General features: G+C 39.1%; 2 protein-coding genes across 2 annotated transcripts; both read right to left on the bottom strand.

Annotated features, from left to right (window-relative positions):
- Nucleotides 1-239: 239 nt before the first annotated feature.
- Nucleotides 240-3611, bottom strand: LOC129456975 (complexin-3-like). The gene is made up of 5 exons (XM_055228211.1): nt 3484-3611; nt 2064-2269; nt 1395-1493; nt 920-1007; nt 240-500 (listed from the first exon to the last, which is right to left on the bottom strand). Exons 2-5 carry the CDS (start codon nt 2165-2167, stop codon nt 306-308), a joined length of 486 nt encoding a protein of 161 aa, XP_055084186.1. The 5' UTR covers nt 2168-2269; nt 3484-3611; the 3' UTR covers nt 240-305.
- Nucleotides 3612-6773: 3162 nt separating this feature from the next.
- On the bottom strand, nt 6774-21826 carry clk2b (CDC-like kinase 2b). Its single transcript, XM_033981159.2, has 12 exons — nt 21604-21826; nt 21334-21486; nt 18907-18997; nt 17490-17556; nt 17299-17415; nt 15304-15470; nt 11985-12079; nt 10228-10357; nt 9509-9591; nt 9350-9429; nt 8770-8857; nt 6774-8236 (listed from the first exon to the last, which is right to left on the bottom strand). Exons 2-12 carry the CDS (start codon nt 21397-21399, stop codon nt 8051-8053), a joined length of 1170 nt encoding a protein of 389 aa, XP_033837050.1. The 5' UTR covers nt 21400-21486; nt 21604-21826; the 3' UTR covers nt 6774-8050.
- Between the last annotated feature and the right edge of the window lie 1080 nt (nt 21827-22906).

Below are 22906 nucleotides of genomic sequence, written 5' to 3'. Positions count from 1 at the left end.
TTGAGAATTCCATCAGAGATACCTGTAAATCAAGACTACATCCTCTTGTTGGTGACATTATCATCTGATCGTGACAGAAAAGGCAAAACAACAGAAATAAGTGAATACATTTGAAATTTGCAAACATTCAAGTGAGACTACAATAAAACCCATTCCTCTGACTATAGCAGCAAATGGGACATAGACAGTTCTTAAAAACAGTCTCTTTGGCATCAGCCTTGAATGATGAGGTCGCATGACTACAGATGAGGTCACATGACTCTGTAGACTTAAATGATGAGGTCACATGACTCTGCAGACTCAGGTCACATGACTCTGCAGCCGTCTGCACTCGGGCCGCTGGCTCCGATCACTGGGCTGAGGCTGAGTCCTTGGAAGGCGCTGAGCAGGTCGAAACGTTCGTCCTTGGTCTGAGCTTCAGGACAAATGATCTTGGACAGCTCACGAGGCAGCGCCACTTTCCCCCCGACAGAGCGCAGGTGGTACCGGTCCTGAGGGTCCTGTCCACAGAACATATGAGCATTTATGCATCTCAGCAGATTTGAATTATGAACACTGTTACATTCTATACACTGGTTAAACTTATCAGTGTATAGAAACTGTGTTGTGACATTAGTAGTAGCTATTAGCTGGAGTTAAAATATCAGCTGGTTAAAATATAAAAAAATATACTTTAGATAAAACATAGGTAACACTTTGTAATAACTGCACCTTAATTGTCCTAATAACCCTCCTAACCTCTTATTAAGTAGTTACCAGAATCAATCTTAATTAACTATTTGTACTTAATGAATTCAGTCTTTTTCATGTTTTATTGGGACTGTAAAAAGGGTAGTAGTTATTATAAACCAACAAAGATGATAAATAGCATGCAGTTAATCCAAGGTTAATTAAAAACAAACTTGAAAAATAGACCCACCTCAGACAGTTGGTATTTCCTCCTGAAGTGCGCTCTCATGGCAGCTCTCTCTGCGTTCTTCTGAGCATTCATCGCTTCCCTCAGCTTCCTGTGAACAAACAAACACAGCTGACAAACCGCACAAACTATACGAGGCACAAACAATGAAGCAGGTGCTGTGAAAGAACCAGTTTTTCACAATACAGCTGTAAGAAAACACAACTCATGTATTGTACTGACAGACAGCAGCTACCTTCAATAAATGACTCAGAAATACTTATATATTGTCGAATCCAGTTTTAAAGATGCACTGTGTAACTTTGTAGCACCGTAGCATAAGAATTCCGCTGTTTGTTTTTGCCTGGTCTTATGAATCTCAATCTCACGTTGCTTTTTTACATTGATCCAAACAGTGTACATGGATTTTTTTAGTTTTAGTTTATCTTTTTTGAGTCTATACATGAAAAAACCTAGTGTCTCATTGATTGGGCCTCACCTCTCCTTGTCGAGGTCGGCCTGGTAGGAGCGAGGGGGGGTCTGTCTCAGAGGGTCCTTCCTCCTCCTCCTGGTGCCGGACCCTCTACCTCTTGTTGCCCTGTGTCCCGGGAAACACATAGATAGAAGTCAGTTACATTCACACTATGGATAAAACATATATATAAACTTATTCTTTATTTAACAAACACACAAACTGATGAAATATTGCAGATACTGGCAGAAGCGAGGCTGCAAATCTGCTCCTGTGGCCCCTACGAACACCAATCACTCATGCACCCACCACATTCATGTTAGTATTTGTACTTCTAGATAAGTACTTGCTATTTATATTACACAAAATTGACTCTTGTGAGATTTAAGCCATGTTATAATGTTGTTACCTCGTCAAAAACAGACCTGGAGTTATGTTTTGTTTCATTCGCACATGTTTGAGTAACACTTTATTATTAGTCTGTAACATCTCCAAAGCTCAAAATGCTCTGTTCCACCTTGTGATGTCATGTCGTGGTAGTTTTCAAGTTAACTTAGCTCCTTTTTTACCTTTAGTTCAGTAGAGATTGGTAAATCCAGGGCTGAAATCATCAAAATGAGTGAAGATGTAGGAAAATAAAAATGCAGCGGAGCGAGTGATTTTTAAGTACTACTCTTCCCTCTGAGTTTAATGTACCTGTGTCCAGAGCAGAGCCTCTTTTCCTCCTGCCTCAGCACGCAGCTCGTCAGCTTCCTCATGGGCTTCTGAAAGCACTTCTTCACTTTCACCACGGACTCCATGAGCTCAGTGTAATCAATGCTGTTCAGGGGGAGAAGTGGTTCTGTTGTGCCGCGCTCATGTTGTGCTAAGCCGCTCTGCAGACGTGTTATTTGGGTCGAGGGCTGCGAAGGAGAAGGCAAAGTCAGATGGGGCTCAGACACATGGCAAGACACAAATATGACACGTTATTATACACAGATTGTATCATTGGAGTTCAGATAACATCACGATATTCTGTAGGGCTTCAGTATGGAGGTAGTGAAGCAGTGGTGTTATATAACCAGTGGTTCTGGGTCAAATGGGATTCCTCATTTACTGCAATGTAATTTTGGCTGGTTCTATCCTGCTCTTAAGTGTTAAAAAATTTAAATCTGTACAAAAATAAAAATGTTGTGAGAAAGAATATATGATTTAGTAGTGCGTCTTTCACTGGGACGTTCAGATAAAGTTGTTGTTTCTGCTTTTTGTGTCTATATGGACCTGGTGAAGCTGGAGGAAGTGTCTGGGGTGAGAGAAGAAGAGAAGTTCTCGCGACCCTTCCCAGATAAACAGAAGAAAATGGTTAGATGGATGGACCTTCTTCACAATTTTGGCTGATTTGTCTCTGTTAAAACATTTGATCCTGCAAAAATAAACGGCTTTGCGACACACTGTACAATTTGACACCGTTATTGTTGAGTCTGAATCGGTTTAGCCCTTGATTTGTCAGCGAAAGGTAAATCTAAAATCCATGGTTTTGCTGAGTCTGCCCGTGGAGCTCAGAACAGTGCGGCCCCGTGACGTCACACTGTGCAGCTCTAGAGAACGACCAGTGCTAACCTTCAAAAGCTGTGAAATATAATATGGAGAGATATATCTGAATAATCGTAATTATTATCAGAAAAATCCACAAACCTTCAACCTGATCGTTCACTTTGTTGATTTAACCTTTCTTTTACCAGACAGAACATTAAAATAAATCAGTATTGGCAATGAGATGTTGGTTCTTTTCCTATAATGTTACACTAAACTTATGTATTGACATGGTGTTGGAGGTCAGATCTGTGGAAAGGCAAGCCTGCTCACAGTAAGACAGCAGTAAAATAGTTAAAAAAAGATAGTTTTCCGTGCATTCTCAAGATATAAAACACCAGTGTTAACCTGCGTAGCCAGATTAAGCAAACACCTGTCTACAGGAAAAAGCAGAAATGTTTCACAGTGCAGCTTTAAATATTATAGGCTTTCAGAATGTGGCGATGCCATGTGAAACTTGACATGCAAACTAATGATGGCAGTGTCATCACTTGAAGCTGAAAGTTAAATACATAAATAAATGAGCAAACAAATTGAGTCTTACCCATACGAGTGTGTCCACAGTTGGCCCGGAGCTCAGAACATAAAATCCTGATAAACCACAGGAGCAGATGGCCTTCTCTACCAATCTGGAGGAGCTCTGAGGGAACCAGAGGAGCAGCAGACACCAGTGGAGATATGGATCCTGTGTGTCCCGGGTCACATTTAAATGAGCAGTTTGTTCACTCGGGCTGATGGATTACTTTGCTTTTTCTCTATACGAACATCAGCCCCCTCTGCACCAAACCCCGACTCTGCGCCTCAGATTAGCACCTAAAGGACTTAATGAGGGGAATCTCGTTAGCCGCGGCAGGGAATGCACCAGGACTCACGTGTCTAATCACAAGCCCGCTGTAGTCATGGTGACGGGGCATGTGCAGGTGTATGATGTCATTATTGATTTCAAACTCTACAAAAAAAACAAAAAATACTAAAATTGTATAGTTTTGATTTATTTAGTCAGGTCATTTCAGAATAATTTAGCGGAAAAGTGTCACTTTTCTGGTGGAGAAGCTTTTCTCCATGGGGAAAGAAGAGTTTAATGCCTTACTGTGGACCATTCTAGGCAAAACAATAGCATGTCCATGGAGACCAACTAAAAGATGTCCCCTTCAGACAGATATAAGGCAGTGTCCAGCAGTAATCTGACCAAAACTGAAGCATGAGCAGCCAGACGTCTTCACTCCTACTACGATTTGTCCAGTTGACAGATATTTTTCTTTTTTACCGTCACCAAAAAGTTACATAATGCACGTTTAAAGAAAATAAAATTCTCCAATGTGCAATTTCCTGACTTGAAATAAAAAAAAAATACATTCAAATCTGTCAAATAATGTAAATCTAGTACTCAAGATTAAACTCATCTGAAATGTTCTGCGGTGTAATGATCTGTTTTATGTGTTTTACTGTATATATGATGTATGTGCTTCCTGTGAGTCTACACTTTAATACTGACACTGCTCTGAACAAACCACTGCTGCTGCTGCTGAACAAACAGAGGACAGGAAATGAAATAGTGATGAAAGGCGACAGGAGGGCAGTCTGGGAGAGATTATCCTAAACAAAAGAGGAAATTCACAGAACAATAGAAACAGCAGGTGTTCAAGATATAGTCTAGTATATGGCATGACCAAAAACAGAAAATAAACGTGATCATATTTGTCGCTAGGGCTTTTTGGTCAAGTTTCTCCAGTATTTCTATTGAGATTTTGACTGAATAAAGCAATAGACTGAGATGAGGACAGATAACACAGCTGCTTCGACATATGTCTCTAATACTATATCTATTTTAATACTGTTTCGTTTGAGTACCGGTACATTACATTGTGTTTCTAATGTCTATTTTGAGTTTAAAATAAGCGCTAGTAAAAGTCAGTAGCGTGGATGACATTAAAACATCTATTGACCTGCAGAGAGAGCACAGATCAAATGATTTTGGTTATAAGACAATGAGTTCAACAGCCACGTTTATAAAAGGTCAAGTTCAACATCTGTAGCTTTTTCATTTGGAAATTGCTTATGAAAATACCACATGTGTTGTATCTGGCCTTAGCATTTTCCTACTGTTGCACTTAATGCCTCATTTGCACTTGTGACAACGGCCCAGCTTCTGATGTTCATAATGTACATGCACCTGACTTGTGTGAAAGGCTGTGTGTGTGCGTGCGTGTAGTGTTTTAATGCTGCGATCTGTCACTGTAAACAGAATCTCCTCTTTCTCTGTATAATTAAAAGGGGAAACTGTCTCTTGTTCCCCTATCTCTGATTATGACACCATCTCCAATCTAATAATCATTCAAATCTGTATGTGAATGACCCGCTCTGCCTTTAGAACCATGTGGAGCTGCGTTTGAAACAAGTTTAAGTAGCTCTGTGGTTTACAACGGATTAACTCAAGGCCACGCCCCTTTAATAACCATCCACTGAATGACCTGAGACCAGTGCTTTGTCGCATTGTTTATCTAAGCAATTTTGGGACAACTTTGCACTATTAAAACAATAATTAAGAAGGAATAATGAAGCTTAACGTCCCGTATCGTGTTCTCTGTGTGCGATCCACTACGCAATCCCACCAAACAAGCCACTTAAAAGATTCTGTGCTAACGGTGCGACACGTGACACGAGCAGCTCACGGAGACCCCTCATTAACACAGAAACGCGGAAACAAAAACTGAATTATTCTTCCGACTTGTTATTTTTTCATTATTATTTCGTCTAACATTATAGATTCTCATTCATGTGTGACTGACAGCCTTAAGATCACATGATATTTAGTTATGTCATGAAGTGTGCAGAGGTCAGAGGAGGTCAAAGTTCACCGAGGCTTTCACACAAACGTTTGACTCATGGTGAAGCTTTGGACTGAAGCGGCTCCTCTTAACGTGTGATCCATGTGAGCGCTCACATGCACAAAGTGTGACCGCGGCCCAAAGACAAGCCCGGGCCGGAGAGTGGACGTGTCACTCTCACAGAAAAGGATCCAGTGTTGCCATGGAGACAAATGATGTTGTTTTTTTTTAACGGGTTGTACAGAAAGCAGTGTTAGACGATGCGAAATGACATGATGGAACGTGAACATGTGAAGGAGCAGAAAAACAAAAATACCACAAGGCTGAGCAGAAACGCATCATTACGTCCAATTTGAGATAAATGGGTCAAAATGCACAAAACCGCAGAAACGCCACAAAAGCACTTTAAAAAATAGTATTTCTACAAGACAAAGTATTATTTATTAACAGCATAAATAACCCCTGTACCCATTTTTCTATACTGCTGTTTTGATGTGTTACCGGTTGTATTTGTTTATGTATTTTAATTCTTTGTAAAGTGTCAAGAAAGGCGCTGACAAAAAAAAGAGTTATTATTAAATTTTGTGTGTGTGTCAGCAGGTGTTCATCACAATATGGGGACTGACTTCTATATACATTTCCTTTATGCAGACCCACTACTTCAAAATCCTTCAATACTATATCAACGACATGGTTTTAAGTTAAGATACGGGGCTATTTAAAGTTAAGATTACTGTTTAGGTTAAAGTGGTTTAGATTAAAATGAGTGTAATGTCCCCAAAAAGTATAAAATCATAAGCTGTCTGTGTGGAGAGGAGCTGTGGAAAAGGGGAGGGTTAAAAAAGTATTTAGTATTAAAACAAACAGATGCCAAGGCTGCCTGTCTGTCCTTGTGTGCGTCTCATTTGTATCATGGACATGTGTTCACTGCAGACGGACCACAGCGAGTGAAGGTCCACTGTAAATCTAACACTTACATAATATTCAAACATTAAAGCACAGAGCATTCTGACTTTAATAAACGCAATTTAATAATACAAATGTTCATAAAAAACAAACGAAAACAAAAGTATTACATTCTTTACAAAGTCTACATTTTACTTAAAGGTACAGTATGTAACTTTCTGGGGGTAGCACGTCTCCTGCTTGATTCCATGGAAATAGAAAGTTAAAATCATGTTACAGCTCTAGGCCTTAAGTTCCTTTCGTTGTTTGTATTTGTACATTATGTTTTGTCTTTGAATCTGTCCACTTGGCTGTGGTTGGACTGTTTCCCAGCTTGGACGGTCCTGGGGTCGACCTTCAGCCGCCTCCCCCCATTTCAGAAGATTCAGGACACCTGTTTGGGGCTGTGACCTGTGTGGGGCCAGTCTGCCATTTTGTTTGTGTAGCGTGTCTCTCTTGTGGTAGTGACACTGCGTCTTGAGACTCTTCGCCGTCAGTAGTGACTCTGTGTTTGTTCGTCAAGATTTTGTTTTGTTACTGTAAAATTTGTGTTTTAGTTAACTTTACCTTTTTGTTTTTGTTAAAACCTTGGAAGGTACTGGTAGTTTCAGTATTTTTTGACCCCCTTCTGTTTAGTTTACCCTTAACATCCCTGTTCATTAAATTACTTCTTAATTTACCATTTTTCCATTTTTTACTTCCCTGTCCCCACAGGAGCTGGGGGACAGGGAAGTAACACCATACTTCAGAAGAGACAGATAAGTTTTATGTCATACAGATTATAGCCAAAGGAACAGCATTTCCATAGAATCAAGCAGCAGGAGGAAGCCCTCAGTTTTGTGGAGATGCAAGCCCGCTCACAGTAAGGATGCATATTGTTCAGTGCAATAAAAACAACCAAATTCTATTTGGTTCAAAGTCTATTTTTGAAAAAAAAAAAAAAAAAAAGTTACTACTGTGGTTTTAAGTATTTTACAGTACTCAGATCTGTGGAGGTGTAACCCTCATTTATTCAGGAGAGGTTCAATGTAGAGGTGGTTTCAGTGGTGGTCACTGTTTTTGTGTTTCAGAACGTTTCAGCTCACATCCAGAAACCATTTTCAATTAGTTGGCTTGAAGGATTTATATTACTCTGATTTAACTAAGTCCAGCCTCAAAGGGAGGAGTTTTAGAGTGAAACTGCCCTACAACTGTTTACTTGTTAACATCAGCAGGTCTATGTTGATGCTTTATTAACGCTAATTCAAGTGTACTTATTACTAAATGTTCCCACTAAGTCTAACTTACCTACATATTACTTTCTGTAGTGTATAATGTGCAGAGTTGGATGATTGTGTTTCATCGGCTGAGATCACAGCTGTTTCTCCACCCGTGGCTCCTCCTCTGGGATCGAGAGAGGGAGGAGAAGAACGGGTGGCTCAGGGCGGAGGAGAGGGTGATGCGCTTTGATGGCTCGTACTCCAGCAACTGCCTCAACAGGTCGAAGAACTGATGGTGCTCGCTGCTCTGTGACGACAAGTACTTCTGCGAGAGAGAGGTGTGGTTTAACAAAAGGACTTAAGTGCACCTGCCCCCACCCTGGTTCACCCTCCTCCACCGTGGCCCATCTGTTCTCAAGCTGGTTCACCTGGTCTTGTGCCCCTCCCCTGGTTCACCTGCCTTCGCTCTGGCACCTGTCTCCACCTTTACACCTGTCATCTTGGTTCACCTGCCCCCACACTAGTCACATGCCCCCTGGATTACCTGCCTTGGCTTCTGACCTCACCCTGATTCACCTGCCCCCGCCTTGATTCACCTGTCCTCACCCTGATTCACCTGCATCTCTGTTCGCCTGCCTCCACCCTTGCACCTACCTTTGCACCCTACCCTGCTTTACCTGCCCCCTCCCTGGTTTGCTTGCCCTGGCACCTGCCCTTCTCCTGGTCCGCTCGCCGTCTTGGTTCACCTGACCACACCCTAACTCACCTGGTCCTGTTCTGCTAACCTGATTCTACCCTGGTTTACCTGCCCTGATTCTCCTGCCCCGCCCTGTCTCACCTGTCCCCGCCTTGTCTCACCTGCAGCGGTTTGCATTTGCTTTTCACATAGCGTCCGGCCACAGAGCACTCATTCCACACCAGTCGTCCACGGTAGAAATACTGCTTTCTGAAAATACAAAACAACTACATTTTTGGGTTGGAAATGTACATAAATATGATCACAATGAATCATCACAGAATGCTCCACAGTATGGCATTAAACTTTTATGTTTTCATGGAGACAAGCAGGGCAAGTTACAGGTCAGATCTGTTGAGAATCGAGCCTGCTTATAGTGACAATGCATGTTTTTCAAGGTATTTTTAAGCAATCAAATATCAAAAGACACTTGGATTTGAATTAATGAAACATAGATACGTTTAATGCCATACAGTGGGACATTTCTTTGTTAGTTGTCATCTTTTTATGTGAAGCACTTTCAGCTGAAGTTGTATTTAAATATGCTACGTAAATAAAACTGAACTGATTTGAACTGATCAGCAATAAAATCTCCAAAGAAAGAGGTTTAGGGGCAAAACTTCCATCAGAAAGGTTACGTAGTGCGCCTTTAACGGGACTACAGACGGAAGTTACCTTTGCAATAAATGAATAATTAAATACCTGCTTCGTCGGATCATCTTCTGAGGCAGTGGACCGTGAATCCTCTCCATCATGGCCAGATGCTCTTTGTTGTCATGGGTCTAAAAGTAAAAACATAAACACATCAATATTTACTATGAGCCTTTTATATCGTTTAGTATTTGTGGAGTAAAGTTTGACCTGGAACAGCGTGTAGCCGGCGTAGTACTCGAACAGGATACAGCCAATACTCCACACGTCACAGGGATGCCCCCAGCCCAGCCCTGCCGGAGCGGGACACAGGAGGGGAGATAACGCAATAGTCTACTGTGAAATAAAATACTTCTGAACGACATAACAACGTGAAGTGTTCAAAATGGAGCTCTTTCATGTAGACAGAACTTTTTTTTTTCCTATTTTTACACAGCTTGCACAAGAAACAGCGTCACACCAAAGCAGACAACACCAAGTGAAGGATTTATACGTTAAAATGACATAAAACAACATATTATTGTAAGAAAATATAACAATATTTTTGGTACAGAAGCTTTTTTTTTCAAATGGTAAATGTTTTTTTTTTATGTTTAGTTTGAATCGCCAACCTTTGGATAAGAGGATGAACTCTTTTGTGTTATTGCTGTGCTCAGAATGTTTCAGTGTGGCTTTCTTACATCTATGTACATGGAAAACAAGTAGGTGGCAATAGCAGGCCAAGTTACGAGCTAGATCTGTGGAGAGGCGAGCCCACTCACAGTAAGGATGGATGTTTTTTCAGTGCTTTTTTTTGTTTTTAGCTAATATATCACAAGCAGTTAAGAAAATGTAAATATATTTCAATGCAGATCACGTTTGGACAATTAACCCTTAGTCTTTCTTTCAATTATTAGTTTCTGAATAAAAAGTGCCGCAGATGCACTGACCCAGAATGACCTCTGGGGCGCGGTAGTGACGGGTGGAGATGATGGAGGAGTGGTGCTCGTGGTCAAAGGTGGCGCTCCCAAAGTCAACGAGTCGAACCGTGGTGTCGTTTACTCTCTTCTCGTTACATTTCTGCAGGAAAGAAAGAGAGAGTGAGGGAGGGAGAGGACGGGAAAGAGAGAGACAGAGGAGGAGAGACAAAGAAAGAGCGAAAAAGAGAGAGAAGGAGAGATTGATAAAGAGAGAGAGAGAAAGAGAAGAAAGGGGGAGGAGATTACAAAAAGATAGGGAAAATGAGAGGGGGCAGAGAAAGAGGGAGAAAGAAAGGAGAAGGGAGAGGGATTGAAAGACAGGGAAAAAGGAAGAGGGGAGCAGAGAGACAGAGATAGAGAGAGGCAGAGAGGGGGCGAGATTGAGAGGGACAGGGAAAAAGAAAAAAGCAGCAGAGAGAGAGAGAAAGAGAGAGATAAATAGCGAGGGGAAGGGAGAGATTAAGAAAAAAGGGAAAATGAGAGAGGGGGAGAGATTGAAAGAAACATGGAAAAAGAAAGAAGGGGCAGAGAGAGAGGGAGAGAGGGAAAGTGAGAGGGGGAGGGGGAGACTGAGAGAAAAAGGGAAAAGAAAGAAGGGGCAGAGAGAGATAAAGAGAGAGGGGGAGGGAGAGATTAAGAGAAAAAGACAGAGGGGCAGAGAGAGCAAGGGAGAGAGATAAAGAGAGAGGGGGAGAGATTGAGAGAGACAGGGAGAAAGAAAGGGCAGAAAGATTGAGGGGTCATATCTCTGGTATTGCATGTTTTAAATCACAGCTGGGGACAGTATGTGGTGCTATTATTGTTATTAGTGAGATCAGAGGGTATTCAGTGTCTATATCGATATATTTAACTTTTATCTGATATTTAGCACTAATATTTCCCCATGTGCCGTTCCCAGTGTGTCCTGTGTGCATCAGATTTTAAACAGATGAGTCATGAGTTCAAATGAAAATAGAAGAATTAGACTAAAATGTGGCTGTATCTTTACACGATCATTGGCAAAAGAAATATTCAATTCTGTCAAATGGACAAAAAGTTGTGCTACACTGAAACTACCACACCTACGCTAAGTGGCTGTGCGTAGTGTTTTTGTCCAAGGATGGAGTTATAAATAAGAGATAAATGATGTCTAAGTCTCTCATACCTGTTCAAAGATACATTCTTTTTCCTAACAAAACCTGCCTTTTTAACTCTCCTCTCAAATCATTTATTTTCTTTGGCTTAGATCTGTACCTCACTATCCTCAAACGAGTGATGTGTGGCTTTGGGATGAAGATGTACGGCAGATTGAGGTCCCGAGTTTCACACAGTCATGCAACAAATTACTTCACGACCCTGATAAACACATTTCATTATCACGCCTGGTAAATTTGTGAACTTAACTACAACTTGACATCATTGTGTAAGGCTTATAAATAAAACAAATCTTGACACTTCTATTGGCAAATATCAGTTCTAGGCCAGAGCACTAAGACAAACAAACAGAAAAAACTCCATATTGTGTTAATGTGGAAACATGTAATTATTACCGGTGTGTGTGTATATATATATATATATATATATATATATATATATATATATATATATATATATATATATATATATATATATATATATATATATATATATATATAATATTATATAGAATATTATAAACAATTTCTTTCATAAACTGGAACATTTTGTACTTCTTCATAACTGATACAGAGAAATGCCTCGTTCTGTACCTTCTCGGGGTTGTAGATGACAGAGTATTGAGAATCCACAAACAGGATGTTCTCGGGCTTCAGGTCTGTGTGGGTCAACTGGTTGTCATGGAGAACTGCGGCAGAGATAGAAGGAATAATAATGAGTAACATTTATGTAGCCACGTTGTAATGCAGAGACATCTTGAAACTATGGCAGTGCATTTAGAGATGTTTCAACCAGGAGGAGACACCATGGAGGGACAATGTCTTTCGGGTGGACTGGAAACGCCTTGGAGTCCAATCGGAGGAGCTGGAGGAAGTGTCTGGGGTGTAGGAAGTCTGGGAGTTCATGCTTAGACTGCTGCCCCCACGACCCAGAAGAAAATTGATGGATGGACTGAGCAAGATCAAGATTTGGGGACTGTAATTACTGAAGAAATTGTGATTGTCAGAACTCAGAACTATGTCATTAAAAGCATGTCCTCTTTGTTTTTAAAAGGGTTGAAAGATCTTGATGAATTATTTTTGCTGCGTAGCACAGCCCTACCTGCAACGTTCTTGGCGTTTTTCCCCATCTTCCTCTCCAGACCTGAAACCTCTGTCCCACTCTGTGATGTCATAACGTGGTAAACTAGGAAAGGCTCTTGCATTTTAACCATAAACCTAGTCACAAAATATGGCATCTGACAAACTCTATAATCATTTTGTTATGTCACATGAACGCAACCTATTCAATTGTTTGTTTTTCTTTTAGTTGCAGCAAAGTTTGAGGTAATGAAGTTAAGTTTTGAAGTTGAAAGTATCAGTTGTATCAGGCATTTTAAGGACTTTTCACTATTCAAATGATATAATAGTCTGTTTTAAATTATGTTCTAACAGCTTTGGTAACAGTAATATTTGTGATCATTCTGAAACCCAAGCCTAGACTCATAATTATTCAAAACCCCAAAACAGGGATAGCCCGACAAAGACGAAAGCTTGTCATTTTTCATTTGTTAGAAGTATCTCTCAGGTTGAATAAGACTTGCTTAAAAGAAACAAATAGGTACATTTAGTTCTGAGTCATCTCTTTTTTCTCAAGTCACTGCCCTACTTTCTCTCAGCAGCAAACTCAAACTCAGCCAGTGTTTTGACAGCATCTGCTGCAAAGATATTTTCCTTAACGTAGCAGTCTTAAATCAGTATCATCTTCAGGTTACCGTCACCCTCAAAATATCTGCTCGATTCACTGACCGCTAAATGGGACCGTTTGAAATAAGCTGTTTAACCCGGGAGAAATTCACTTGTAAGCAAAAAGACTGTAAGCGGGATAATCAGAGCATAGTGAAAGCAAACCAGATATAGATTAAATACGTTCAGTTCAAAGCACAGACTGGATAAAGACGTGGACTACGTGAGTGTGACGTCACCTGCAGCGTTCGGCTCCAGTCAAATGAAGCTTATTGAGGGTAGCAGTTATAGGGACCAATTTTGAGCCGATTTCCATATTTGAAAATCCGACCGCGAGTATCATAGCAACCAAATAGCCAATCAGAAGTGAGGTTGTGGAAGGTAACGCCCCTTCCTGCCCACACTGCCTGGTTTGGCCGGGACGCTTAGCAACGTTGTCAATCAAACCTGAAAAGCTAACGGGAGTCTGGTCCTGAATTTGCCAATCAGAGCAATGAATGAATGAACCGTGTCATAACGTACATAGAAGTTATTGAGTAGAAAAGAAAGGATGAAAAAAATCCAGTTACAGATGAGAAACAACTTAGTCATTTGTAAAATCAATAGGCGACATGTGGATAGTGACATCAAGTCGGGGGGTAAATGTTTAATCAATAACACAAACAGCATGTGTCCTGTGTGCTTGTGTTTCTGAGTTTTACTTCCTGCGTATTGACTGTCCGTCCCAGCCTCATGTGTTTCACCTGTTCCTTGTTTCCTGGTGTATTTTAGCCTCATGTTTCCCGTTGTCCTTTGTTGGAGCGTTGTCATCGTCCTGTCCTTCTGTGAGTTCATTTGTGAGTTTCCTTGAGCTTTGAGTTTGGATTATTTTGGATGACTCAGACTTCATTTATCCCCTCTCTATAACTCCACCCTCAGACCCAAAGCAAAACAAAAAAAACAATAGGTCTAGCCAGAATGCTAATAGATGTGAAATCACTCATTAGGGGCTTGAATGACTATGCCAAGTCTCAGGACTCAGGTACAGTGCACAATTAGGGTAGTGCAGTAGACCTAGCTTACAAACTGAAACTGTAAATTATAGGTGTTTTTAGTTTCATTGTAGTTAGCTCTTCCTTTCAGGCAGATATAAGGCAGTGTCCAGCAGTAATCTGACCAGAACTGAAGAAGCGGCTTAGATGAGTAACGAAACATTTTCACTCCTACAATGTTTTGTTCACTTGTCCAGATTTTATATTTTTATTTTGTGTATCTCTGTCTTCCTACTGATAGACGGAGGACGACACTACAGCGCCATCTACAGTCAAACTCCTTCAGTTCAGTACAGAAGTAGTGGGACAGTAAACCAGTAATTCAGCTGAAAACATACATCGCAGTAACATCACATGACTTGCTTGGGATCCAGAATACACACTTCTTCAATACTGTTCGAAGATGTGAGTGTGATTGACAGGTGGATTAGCCAATCAGGGACTCGCATGGTTCATCTGTATCAAAACAAATATGGCTGCTTAAAAATGTCATACGGGACTGAAAGTTGCTTACCAACAGCTTATTAACTTTCTCCAAATGAACAACTCATTTGATGTTTTCCAGTCATGTTTTAGACTCCACCACAGCACTGAGACTGCTCTCATCAAGGTGACAAATGACATCCGCTTAAACACTGATCCTGTTAAATCTGAGTGCTGCCTTTGACACCGTCGATCATGGGATCCTCTTACAGAGACTATAGGACTGGGTGAGCATCTCTGCTACGGCACTAAACTGGTTCAAGTCCTATCTAGAAAACAGGGAGTACTTTGTTGAAATTGGAAAATGTGTCTCAGATAAAATGTGACCTGTGGGGTACCCCAGGGGTCAATCGTGGGACCCCTGTTGTTCAATCTCTACATGCTGCCGTTAGGACAGTTAATACATAGCAATAATGTGTCCTACCACAACTCTACAGATGGCACTCAGATCTATGTCTCACTGCAGCGGGTGAATATGGACCAGTGGATTCACTCACTGCATCAACAAATCAGTGTGTGGATGCAAAACAAATCCACTGTTCAGTTCTGGCTTGAGATACTATGGAGGACATCAAGACAAACTTTGGTCTGAAATAACAATCTTTTCGATTAAACGATCAGAAGACGCACTGAACCTCACGATATAAAAGTATAATGTCGTGCAGGGGACTCACAGTTGACAGCGTGGCAGATCTGGTGGGCCATGTGCCGGATTTGGCTGAGTGGATACGGACTGAAGTTGTTGTTTTTGAGGAAGTCGAAAGTGCTCAGAGACAGAAGCTCAAAGGAGATGCACATGTGTCCGAAATAATCAAACCAGCCCAGCATCTGCACACAGTGACTGCACAAACACAGAACAGAAACAGAAATGAATCTATTGATGTGCAAATTTCAGACGAGGGGCAGCAGCCTGTAGAAATGAATATAGCCGAGAAATATAGAGTATGATTATTGTAATATTCCCAGAAGCAATCCATGAAAAAAAAATGTAAATGAGCACAATGTTCTTTATTGTAACTGTTTTAAATGTCTTATATGATAGTTTGGTCAATTTTAGCATTTATTGTTTCATTTGTTAATCTCTGTTCTCTTGATATAATAAAAAATGTGATTAAAGAAAGGTTAAAAAAAAAAACTGAAATTTTTTTTGCTGATGGACAGAATAATTAAGATCTAATCAATGTGTATTTATATATAGAGTAATTTTGAGTATAGTTCTGCAGCTATTGAAACTAACTATAAACAAGCCAGTGGTTATTTTTTCCAGTGTGTTTTTTTTCTTCGATTAGTCAACTAGTCAAACTATTTGTAGTATTTTAAACAGAATGTGTGTGCATATACTGGATAATTTCCTAAAAGTTTAAATATCTGCTTTTTAAAATTTAGCAGCAGATTTAACCATAGAAATAGCAGCGAGCATCCCCTTAAACACATAACTAAAGGCAATGTTACTATGACATTACTTGAATCCAACTGACTCTCAAAGAAATGAACTGTTCCTTTTTTAATATAGTATTTCTCCCTGTTTTCATTGAATTATTCATCTTCTTTTACTGTTACTAAATAGTATTGATTCACCTGGAATGTTTCACACTGTGGCATTAAACTTTACTTATCAGTCTCTATGAAGACAACAAGCAGATGACACCAAGTTCACACACCAAGAATGCAAGGTATTTCGAGCAAAACAACAAAGCTTATTGCCGTACTGTGGAACATTCCAGGATAATCAATAACGTTCCCATAGACATGAGCAGAAACATTAGGCACTGCAGCATATGACAAGTTATCACGTTTTCCTTGTTATTACTTGGTTCAGTGGGATAGTGCATGCATCAATATTTATCATGGTTTTATATCAGTTAAGGGGCAATTTATGGGAAAAAGGTAAAAACAAAAATACAGGAAGTAGTGGTGAGTTTTAAAGCAGACACTGAAAAGTTTAACCAAAATGCACGAACAATTTACATTCAAGAAAGGCATTTAAAACATTTAATTAACACAATAGATGTGTTGGCATTTATTTTTATTCTTCAAATTATAACTATTGTGTCATTTAGACTTTTAGCTTTTGTTAACACCACAGACTGTATAACTGTATTTGAACGTTTGGCTCCGTTCAAATGAAGCTCATGGAGGCTAAAGCAGTTATAGCGGCGAATTGGGAAAGAAGGCAGCTGATTTGTCTGTTATTAATGTTCATATCTTGATTTACGGACACAATAGTGAAATAAAAATACCAGGATCATGTAGCGTGGGTTAATACGAACAGTTTAAGGCCAAAATGATGAGTATGAGAGCACCGTTTATGGAGAGAGGGGCGACAGTTTTCTAACGTAAAGTGAATTGGAGGCAGAATCGATGGAGGCTAGCAGGTTAGCTATGTCCGTTTATATATACAGTCTATGGTTAACATTATGGTTTCTAGTTAACAGTTATGCAATTGCCTCTAAGTATGTCAAATCTGCTGCAAATGTCCAACGAGGAAGCAAAATTATAAAAAAAACTAGAACAAAATATGCAAGATTATTAGTAAAATCTTAAATATAATGATGTTAGCTATGTTTTGGTGAACTGAGTAGTCTAACCTGCCAGACACACTTTAAATAGAGCCAACATTTTGTTTTATTACTGCCCAGAAATTGACAGCATAGAACAGAGCGACTCACTGTTCGTTGTGCGGGTCCCTCTCAATGATTTTCTCCAACACATTGATTTCGAGCTTGGCTGCTTCTCTGTATTTCTCCAGGTTCTTAATGATCTTCAGAGCCACAAACCGCCCACCTCTGCATTGAAAAGCAGAGTTCAGAGCAGTCGATATTTAGCACGCCCCTGTAGCTTTCAGCAAGTGGAAATTTACCTGTCATGATCTAAACAATGGACCACCTTCCCGAATGTGCCCTCGCCTAAACTGTTCAATATTTCATCTGGAAAACGTAAAAAAAAGTAATGTTATATTCAGTGATGGGTAATACAAACAACAAATAAGGATTTTTTTTAGAGCTTAGATCACAATTTAACCATGATTGAAATGCACTTTTTTAAAGCTTTATATTGATTTAACAAGTAATAGACTCATTCACAACAGCGCACGGCAACTACGCTATTGGCGTCACTACTTCCTGTCCAATTGTATCTCTATGACGATTTTGCAGACTCACGATAAAATGAGTAAATATTTAAAGATAAGGCAGTGGACCAGGAGCTGCAGGTGGATGTTTAACAACTTATATAGTTGTAATGGTCATCACAAAGAACTCAATATATTTACATTACATCCAACTTCTACTTAAAGACAAAAATGTATGTTTGCATAGATAGGTCTTGAAAATGACACATTTTTAGGCCAAGTGCACTACCATAGATGAAGTTCACTAATAGATTAAATGTTTTATGTATGATTTTAATAATACCTGATTATCTGTGTCATATTTAACATACTGTACAAATATTGACATCTTAATTGTTACACTATGTCAGGATTTGTTTTTTTTGTGTGTCCTGTGCTGTTTTCCCCCCTCCCTTCTGTGTTTGAGCCTGGAGCTGGGCGGAGACTCTGGCACCACCTCCACACACCTGCCTCTGATCACGCAATCGATCCTTCACCTGTGAGTACAAAAGGACTGAGGATCCAACACTCAGGGCCAGATCGTCTTGTCATCTTTTGTTTTTTCTTCATGTCATGCTCCGGTTTATTTGTTCGTGGATCCACTCTGCACCTCCGTCTCTGACTCAGCTTTCCACGACCGGTACAAACACCTCAGCCTCAGATCCAGCTCGTCTCAACCGGTACGCACACCCCAGCCTCTGACCCTGCGACCCACGACCTGCCCCAAGGCGACTGCCTACGACTGCCCGCTCCCAACTGTCTGCTCTGTCCACCTTCATTCACATTCTTGTGTCTGCAAATAAACTTTGTTCAAACTGTTTTCCGAGTTGATCTGACCACTCGAGCGGGATTCGAACCGCAAGCCTTCAGATCAGTGGACAAACATTCGATCAAATACTTTTACAAGCTAATATTGAGCTAAAGATCAGAATTAGCTCCTCACTTTGTGTTGCCAGATCCTGCATTTTAAACCAGTTTGTCATAAACCATAAAGGGCTTATCATGTTTAGTGATTGTGTTTGCATTTCTAAACCAGCTGTGCATGTTAAAGCTACTATTTTTACGCTTGTGAGTATATGCAAATAAACTGGAGCAAGTATTTGGAGAAGGACAAAATGACCCCGTAGAGCACCCATAGTCATAAATATCTAGTTAAACAGACACTTACATCTGTCTTGGAGGACGTCCCCTCTGCTGTAAATCAAGTGGCCATTTTCTGCCTTTCTTTTGATGTTTGCTTCGGCTTCACTTGTTTCCTTCTGCAAATTCACCAGCAACAGGGGTCAAAGGTCAGAGAGGCAGAGACAGGAGGTCAGCAGGTCAAAATGCCTTTGTAAAAATCCTTGGAGGGCAACAACGGCAGTAAAGCATAACTTAATAAAAAAACATACTCAAAACTGACATGCTGCATTGACAAAACTAATTTCGGTTTTAGAGTCAAGACTGAAGGAACAATAGATTAAAAAAACAAAAAACACATTGTCTTATTTAATTGTATGATCTTGTCAGTTATCTTCTTTACAGTTTTATATTTGATTCTCTGTTCTCTCTAATCTGCATAATTCTCAATGATCTTTCAAGTTTAAACAAAAAGAAAATTGAAAAAATGAGCGTGTAAAGAATATTTTTTCCTGTGTTTTCTGTAGCTGGATAGAAAAATTTATATTTGATGAATGTTTTAATTGTAGGATTTTGTTCAAAGTGTAATTTATTTTAAAAAAATATCCAAAAGCATGACTGCAGAAAAATTGTAGAGGTCTAAACCACAGGACTAACAGGTTTATACTTTATACTAGTGATGAAAGAAGTACTCAATTTTGTTACTCAAGTACAAATGCTGGAGCAAAAAAAAAAAAAAATACTCAAGTAAAAAAAAAATCTACTTGTTTAAAAATGTACTTCAAGAGTAAAAAGTTAATTCTGAGATCTAATAAAGCTTCAAATGTTGTGATTTTGTTAAAGATTTGAGCTGATTTTTATTTAACAGAAACAATTCAATCAGTTGTTTTTTTCTGGCTGTTTTTGCTAATATATTTTTCTTTGCTCACACTACAAACGTGGTAAAAATAAACCCCTCAACCTCTCAAACAATCATAAAAAATACTTGTACTTTTACTTCACTACATTTTACATTTTTGAACTGTACAGTAAAGTAAAAGTAAAAAATATCCACTTTAAAATTTGCTTAAGTAAAGTAGATGCGTAGAAAAAAGTACAATACAAATATTACTTTTACTTTATTACATTCCACCACCGTTCTAGAGCAAAATGTCATATTTTGAAGTGATCTTTCTACTACAAACTGACCGAATTACAGCTTCAGTGTGATTAATCTGGCAACCGTGATTTCATTAGTTCAAACAAATACTACTATTTGTTTGAGCTGATGCTAACATGACATGTGTGCTGTACTTGTCCGTCTGACAGTACAAAGAAACAGGAAAAACATACACCAAAGAAGTCTCGTCATATCTGCTGTTGCATAATTAAGGCTTTTCACTTCATTCAAACTGTCACAAGTGTGTCCTATTTCTCCCATCTCTTGTTTCATGTTAACGTTTATTTACATCGGACATTTTACATGTCACATAGGTATTGCTTTCTATGGGGGTTAATGAGAAATGTCAAGTAACTGTGAGCTTGTGTGGCGCTTCTATTTCCATCCACATTCTGAGCCTGTTATTAATATCAGAAGCTCAGCATGTGCTGCCACTTACTGCAAAGTAGCCACAAAATACAGCACTCGAGTGCCAGAAGTGAGGCATGCACTGATTGAAAATGCACCCTTGGACTGATTTGCCACTTTTATGCTACACCTCCTGCGTGTTAACATAGCGTCAAGATAGTCTTCAATCAGCAGTTAGAATGTACATGAGGTTACACTACTCATTTCTATAAAACCTAGTGAACATGAATATATTTAAGATTTAACACAAAAAAAATCACTTTTAAAAAAAAAAAAAAATTTATTTTGGTGATGTTTATAATTTTACTTCCTGGTTTCAACTGTTACCTAGCAACCATAATGTTAGCAAGGGCCAAAACTTGTCTAAACAGCACAATAGTTATGATTAGACAAAAAAAAAAAAAAAATTAGACCAACTTTATTCTGTTAAATTGCAAGAAAAAAATGTTTTCCTGATGAGTAAATTGATTGAGGTACCTTTGTTTTAGAACTCAGTGCTACTTTGTGTATTTTTGTAGTTTACTACTCAGCTTTTTTCCCCACTTAACTGACACAAAAACTACGGTAACTAAAACTATGATAAATATTTAGCACAGGTACTATCCAATCAAATCAAGTCACCAACTTTATTTTGTTAAATGAAGGTTTAAACTGCAAGAAAAAACGGTTTCCTGATGCGTAAATTGATTGAGGTACTTTATTTTAGGACTCAGCGCTACTTCTTGTATTTTTGTACTTTTCTACTCAGCTTTTTTCCCACTTAACTGACACAAAAACTAATTAAAACTATGAAATATTTAGCACAGGTACTATCCAATCAACCCAGGTCATAATTATAAAAACATGAAAACCTGTTAAATGCACTTGAAGCGTGAAGGAGGGAAATAGTGTAGAAGTTTATCAACTTACAGAAACACAAATGCAGAGGCAATCCACAAAAGCCTTATAAAGCGAGAACAGCTCTGTCCGTCCCATTGTGTAGCAGCGATGGGATGCTCAAAGAATACCACAGCCGAAGGGGAAGAGGATGAGGTACACAGGGACGTCAGGAAGACACAGCAGCTAGAAAAGAACAAGACAATGCAATATTAAACTCGAGCGGAATGAAGTGCACACAGGGCTCAAGCAAAGAAAAAACACCCTGTGGTTAAATAAGAAAATATAAAAAAGGAAAAATACCAGATATGTGTCTTCAAATCAGAGTTCAGTACACATTTTAAACAAGTCCAGATGCATTAATATGAACTGCTACTACTACGAGCGTCACATGCATTTCACAGCGTGTTTGTAGAGCTCCAAAAAACTACAACATAATCCAGAAAATACAAAAAAAAACAAGCTTATTTTAAAACATAAGCAAGTAAACATGGTAAGTAACATCTAAACTGCATGTGAGAGCGACAGAGTATAAACAGGACCAGGGGAAAAGGATATAAGAAACATAGACACTCTAAGAATAACTCTGGTCCCAGCCCCCTGAGAAAGTCCTCAGGAGGATCGAGACGTGGACCGACCAAAGTCTCGGATCCAGTTTCAGGGCACTCACTTACCTCCTTTACCCCTCCATGTTATGTTATGCCACACCTGTCTATCTCTGCATTCTGCACATACTATTCAATATACAGGGCAGTGCTTTGATTACAGGAATAACTCACGACAACGCTCATAAAATACTTTTATTTATAAGTTTACGTGGCTGTCTGCACTTTGTAACATTGCCTGACAAACTTATTTTAAAATGTGAAAAATGAGATGGTAAAATGCCTCCAGCTGTTTATAAAATGCTTCACAGAGTTTTGGGATATTTAGATTGTGCGTGGTAAAAGGCACTGGAATGTGGGTCAAATGCGGAGGACCGATTTCCCCAGGAGGATCAATAAAGAATATTTTAACCATGACTTTTAAACATAGTAAAAACAGTCTGTAAAATGTATTATGTACTTTATAACAAAGTGTATGACAATTTTCTGGGTCAAATGCAGAGGACTTGTTTCCCCCAGGAGGATCAATAAAAAATATCTTAACCATAACTTGTAATTATAGTAAAAATATTTTGTAAAATCCATTATGCACGATATAGCAATATGCGTGAAAATGTAACAATGGAAATTTTGGTTGCACTAGCCATTGAAATCTGGGTCAAATGCAGGGGAACCATTTTCCCAATCAATAAAGAATATTTTATACATAACATAACAAAATAGTTTAAGTTCATTACATACTTAATAACATTATGTATGCCAAGTTGGGGGTCAAATGCAGAGGACCCATTTCCCCAATAAATAATGAAATAAAGAATATCTTATACATAACTTTTAAGCATAGTAAAAATAGTTTGTAAAATGTATTATGTACTTTATAACAATTTGTATGACAATTTTGTGGGTCAAATGCAGAGGACCCATTTCCCCAATCAATAAAGAAATAAAGAATATTTTATACATAATGTAACATAACAAAATTGTTTCTAAAGTTCATTACA

Source organism: Periophthalmus magnuspinnatus, chromosome 16 (genome assembly GCF_009829125.3).
Source record: "Periophthalmus magnuspinnatus isolate fPerMag1 chromosome 16, fPerMag1.2.pri, whole genome shotgun sequence".
Classification (NCBI taxonomy): domain Eukaryota; kingdom Metazoa; phylum Chordata; class Actinopteri; order Gobiiformes; family Gobiidae; genus Periophthalmus; species Periophthalmus magnuspinnatus.
Note: the sequence above shows the minus strand (reverse complement) of the source record. Positions and strands in the feature narration are given on the sequence as shown.

What these genes read in the sequence shown, in the direction of transcription:
- clk2b (XM_033981159.2), bottom strand. Translation starts at nt 21,399, where the DNA reads ATGGGACGGACAGAGCTGTTCTCGCTTTATAAGGCTTTTGTGGATTGC. An exon ending in CCGGCTACACGCTGTTCCAG is followed by an intron (nt 9,430 to 9,508) that starts GTCAAACTTTAC and finishes TTTTACTTTTAG; the next exon opens with ACCCATGACAACAAAGAGCA. An exon ending in AAGATGATCCGACGAAGCAG is followed by an intron (nt 8,858 to 9,349) that starts GTATTTAATTAT and finishes TTGTATTTTCAG; the next exon opens with AAAGCAGTATTTCTACCGTG.
- LOC129456975 (XM_055228211.1), bottom strand. Translation starts at nt 2,167, where the DNA reads ATGGAGTCCGTGGTGAAAGTGAAGAAGTGCTTTCAGAAGCCCATGAGG. An exon ending in AGGCTCTGCTCTGGACACAG is followed by an intron (nt 1,494 to 2,063) that starts GTACATTAAACT and finishes CCCGGGACACAG; the next exon opens with GGCAACAAGAGGTAGAGGGT. An exon ending in GCCGACCTCGACAAGGAGAG is followed by an intron (nt 1,008 to 1,394) that starts GTGAGGCCCAAT and finishes GTTTGTTCACAG; the next exon opens with GAAGCTGAGGGAAGCGATGA.